This window comes from Apteryx mantelli, unplaced genomic scaffold (assembly GCF_036417845.1).
Source record: "Apteryx mantelli isolate bAptMan1 unplaced genomic scaffold, bAptMan1.hap1 HAP1_SCAFFOLD_34, whole genome shotgun sequence".
NCBI lineage: Eukaryota > Metazoa > Chordata > Aves > Apterygiformes > Apterygidae > Apteryx > Apteryx mantelli.
The window spans coordinates 2,464,292-2,468,882 of NW_027118693.1; the positions used below are offsets into that span (position 1 = coordinate 2,464,292).

The 4,591-nt window shown below is 45.9% G+C and overlaps 1 protein-coding gene across 1 annotated transcript; it reads right to left on the reverse strand.

Annotated features, from left to right (window-relative positions):
- Positions 1-560: 560 nt before the first annotated feature.
- LOC136996383 (olfactory receptor 6F1-like) lies at positions 561-1,448 on the reverse strand (the record flags this gene model as incomplete). The annotated part of the gene is made up of 1 exon (XM_067317307.1): positions 561-1,448. A coding segment is annotated over one exon (888 nt), but the record flags the coding sequence as incomplete, so codon positions are not given.
- Positions 1,449-4,591: the final 3,143 nt, after the last annotated feature.

A 4,591-nucleotide genomic window follows, 5' to 3' on the forward strand; every position in this document is an offset into this window, starting at 1 on the left:
TCTTGTCCTTACCAGGAGGTTAATGGGGAGAAGCAAGTGCCACTTAGCAGAGAAGTAAAGCCATTATTGTTCTCTTTTTATTTGTTCCACCTGTTTTCTGTCTCTTTCTAAAGGCAAAGAGGTTCAACAAAGTTCTGCCACCAAAATAAACAGGGGAAACCAGATTGTGTGACAAGGAGAAGCTGCATCCAAACTTGGGGAAGGTGAACCGTCTTGAGACTTTGGTGTGCCAAGGAAGGAGGAACTCCTCAGCTTGCTGCTTTCTGTCTCAGTTTCCACACTTAGAAAACACCATCACCAGGGTATTCACCAGGGTTTGTAAAGTGCTTTTAGACCATTTGAAAGGCATCCCTATCTGAGGATTAGGTCTTATCATGGTGATATGTTTCAGGAGAGAAACTGGTGTGATTTCATGAAAGTTCACACTGCTAAGAAAGAAAGGTGCAATTTCAGCAAATGAATCCTAATCATTTGTTCCACCCCCCCCTCCCTTTTCCCTCCACTTACAAAATCTCTCCTCAGAAGGAAAAACATTTCCTGGAGATTATCACACTTCTCTTCAAGCCCACCTTGAGAGCCTTCTTCATCTGCTCGTTCCTCAGGCTGAAAATGAAGGGGCTCATCAGAGGAGTTACCACTGTGTTGATCAGGGCCACCATTTTGTAATAGGAAGTGTGGTGACTTGAAGGCTGCACATACTGGAAGATGCAGCTACCATAGCCCAAGATGACAATGGTGAAGTGAGAGGAGCATGTAGAAAATGCCTTGTTCCGTGACGAAGCTGAGGGCAACCTAAGGATGGTGTTAATGATGTACAGGTAGGACATTGCTGTCATGACCAGTGAGCCAAAGAGGATGATGAAAGCGTTCACGAAATTTATCAGCTCCACAGTCCGTGTGTCTGCACAGGACAACTTGATCAAAAGCACACCGTCACAGAAGAAGTGGTCAATATGATTGGCATTGCAGAAGGACAGCCTGGCAACTAGGACAGTGGGGACAATGGTGGCCAGGAAGCCTGCAGTCCATGACCCCAACAGGAGCTGAACACAAAGCTGACTGTTCATGAGCATGGGGTACTGAAGAGGGTAGCATATGGCCACATAACGGTCGTAGGACATGACAGCCAGAAGGACAAATTCAATGACACCCAGGAAGGTGCAGAAATAGAACTGAGTTAAGCAAGCTGGGTAGGAGATGGCTTTGCTGCCCATCAACAAGCTTGCTACTGTTTTGGGTATGATGGATGTAGCAAAGAAGATCTCCAAAGAGGAGAGGTTGCAGAGGAAAAAGTACATAGGTCTGTGGAGGTCTCGGTCAGAAAGAATGAGGGCAATGATCAGCAGGTTTCCAACTAAGATCACCAGGTAGGAAGCCAGGAAAGTGATTGCTATTAGGTACTCCTGATGGTGGAGGGAGGGGAAGCCCAAGAGAAGGAACTCTGTGACAGTCGTATGGTTCAACATATCTGCAACAACTGAGCTGCAGTGAGTAAGAGAAGACGGTGAGTGGAGGAAACAATTCCTCAGAAGGTTAGAGGGAGCGGAGACAGGTAGAGAAATGTAGTGTAATGAAAGAGATGCATGCGGTTACTCACAAAAAGTCTGTAAGGAAAACAGAGAAGAGAGGAGAGGCAAGGAGAAACAACATAGAGCAAGGAGACACCATTTCAAACAGTAACAACAAACTTAGTTTCTAGGTTAGAGTAGGAATCCACTATTAACAACATGTAAGTTTTTACATTTAAGCTCCTCACTCAAGTGTCCTTTTATAGCCAATGGAGAAAAAAATAGACATTTCTCAGTCATTCTTTCTCTAGTCTATCTTAAATCTGTATTTTAGGATGAGAGAAAATCCATCCTGGAGAAAGATAAAAACATCTCTTTAAAGCGACATTAACTTTTTGCTTAGGTAAGGAATGGAGAGAAAGCAGAAAGAGGATGGTGATAAAGGAGGAGGCCACTGGGAAATAAAGGTAATGGGAGGGACAAAGCCAAAAAAAGGGAAGACAAATATTCTATGATTAAAACTGTGGTCTTTCCCTCCAAGCTTGAACTATTCCCTATAGAGCAGAAATCTTTACAAAGAGACTCTTCTTCAGTTGCAGCAATCTTTCTTGCTGAGAAATGGTTTTGATAAAACATTCTGGCCACCAGAAGGAAAAATAAAAATGAATACAAGCAATAGAAAGGAGAGAGGAAAAAAAGAAAATCCTAGAAGACAAAAAGATATGTAGAGAAATTCATCAGTTGGGGATAAGAAAAAAAAAAGCCCTACCTTGCAAAACAAATAAACAAGCAAACAAACAGAACTGCAGAAGACTTTTTTTTTGTGTGTGTGTGTGTGAACACTGGAAAGATGAAGCTTGGTTTGACATTGAGTCGGTCCTGAATTCATTACCTGAGGTCTTGAAGATGTTGAATTCTCTATGCAGTCCTCTCAGGACAGTCTACCCCTATGTAGACCATCTCCTTTCCATCCTGCCGCTTTTGCTCACAGAACTTGTATAAGCCCAAAAGAGAGAACAGGACTACTCTGTGCAGCTTAGCTGGACCTGGCCAACAAGCTAAAGCAGAGGAAGGGGCAGAGACCCAGGCACATAGACACAGACTGATCAGCAAGGTCTCATTGCCTGAGAAATATCACAGGCAAAGGGGGACAGTCACAGGCAGGCAGGCAGGCAGGCAGTCTAGGAACTCAACAACAACAACAACAACAACAACAACAATAAGAATCAAAGAAAAATGAGGTGAAATGCAGCAAAGCAGTTACTTACATTAATCTATGTGCAGGAAACACTGTCAAGGGGAAATAGAAGGCCAGCAGAATTTCTGCAGACCATCATCTCCTTCCCTCTCCTCCCACAACCTTGAGAGAACAATCTGGCATGTCTCATTTCAAGGTTCTTGTAGAGCCTCTTTGAGTCAGCTGCTAATGCCGTTTGTTCTGATGCACTGGGCTGCCAGACAGAAGCAAGCTCTGATTTTCTTTTTCCTTTCAAGTAAAACCACCCAAAGCCCTTTGGTATTCCCTGAAGAATCACGGTCCTCTGTGCTTTCCTGAGATGCTCCTCAGCAGAGTCGGTCTGAGAGGGTGACAGGACATTAATTAAAATGATAGCTGGTACCCAGGTGACCTAATCCCTGCAGAAATGTAGATCCATTTTGTGAGGCAGTCTGAGAGAAAAACACAAAATCTTTAAAAATGCTATCAAGAAATGTAATCTGTGAAAGCAGCTTCTGTGGAGCTACTGTCACACTCCCTGCCTTATCTTTCTAATGTTGGACATCGAAAGGATAGATTTTAAATGTTCAAGAGGTAGACACCTTAGGTTCCCCTGGGTTAGTCAGTGGAGTTTAGGACATGATTCAACTTTTCGCAGAATGGATTTCTAAAGGAGAGGAGAGGAACAGATTCCTCCTCTCTAAGGGCAGAGGGAGGCTTGAGTGACAGACTGACATCTAGGCATCTTCATTGCAGGCCTCTGGGAGTTCTTCAGGGGTGAGAAGTTGGTTTCTAAGGGCCACCTGACTATCTTCTACCCCTCCAAAAGGAAGTGTGAACCTGAGGGTTCAGAGTTATAACTGCCAACATAATGCAGACCTCTCTTACCATCTTAATGCATCTAAGTTAGGACTAGGCACCTCTGTTTTGACCTCTGAATTGTTCACCTAAAGTTCAGTGAGAGCAATCTCATCCGTGGTGACACTGAGCAAGGCTTTCCCTTTCCCTGAGTACAGGCGGGCTCTTAGTCCACCTCCTTTGTACTCAGTGGACAGCCCCAGCAGAGCACAAGCCTCTGCCCATAGGCTTGTTACTGAACTCCAGTGTTCCCAGGGGACTATTGGACCCTGTCTCTGTCTAAGCCGGGCTCTAGATCTCTTCTTGTTTCAACCCATTCCTTCATTTTCCAATACATCCAGGGGGTGCAGAGGAGTGGCTGGAGTAGCCCAGTGTCCCCTCAATTTCCTCACCAGTCTTTCAGGAAGCATGTCCCCATGTCATTGTGTTTCCAGCTGATGTATCACCTCGTGTAGGGTTGATGCACAGAGACATTTGGCCAGTCTTCCTGCATCTTGGGATCCATTTTGACCACAGCACTTTGCTTGCAAAGGGTTTGCGTGAAGGAATTCTGAAGAATGTGTGCTATGAGTGATTGTCCTTATGAAATATATCCACCTGTCTCTAGTGAGTGTGGTCATGTACACCAGTCAGGGTGGCATTTTATCCACACTCAGCATCCTTCTGTAACTGTAAGTTGAACAGAGAGCAGCTGTTCCTGGTGGGGGTCTCTGCTGGGCCAGTCTCCAATCACAGCTGGAGTAATGCTCCAGATGTGACCCCAGTTGTGGGAGCATTTGGCACCACCACAGCCATCCCCTGGGGTCAGGGCTGGTGCTGCTGGGTGGGGGGAAGCACCAGCCACTGCAGCTCGCAGCTCTGGGTGCGCAGGGGTGCACACAAGTGGTGCTGGGACCCCTCCTCCCCCATGGGGCCAAACCGGGGGGGACAAGGGGTCCAAAGGGCTCTGGGGAACGTGATGGGGAGACAGGAAGAGTGGAGGAGGCTTGGGAGAGCTGTTACTAGACAG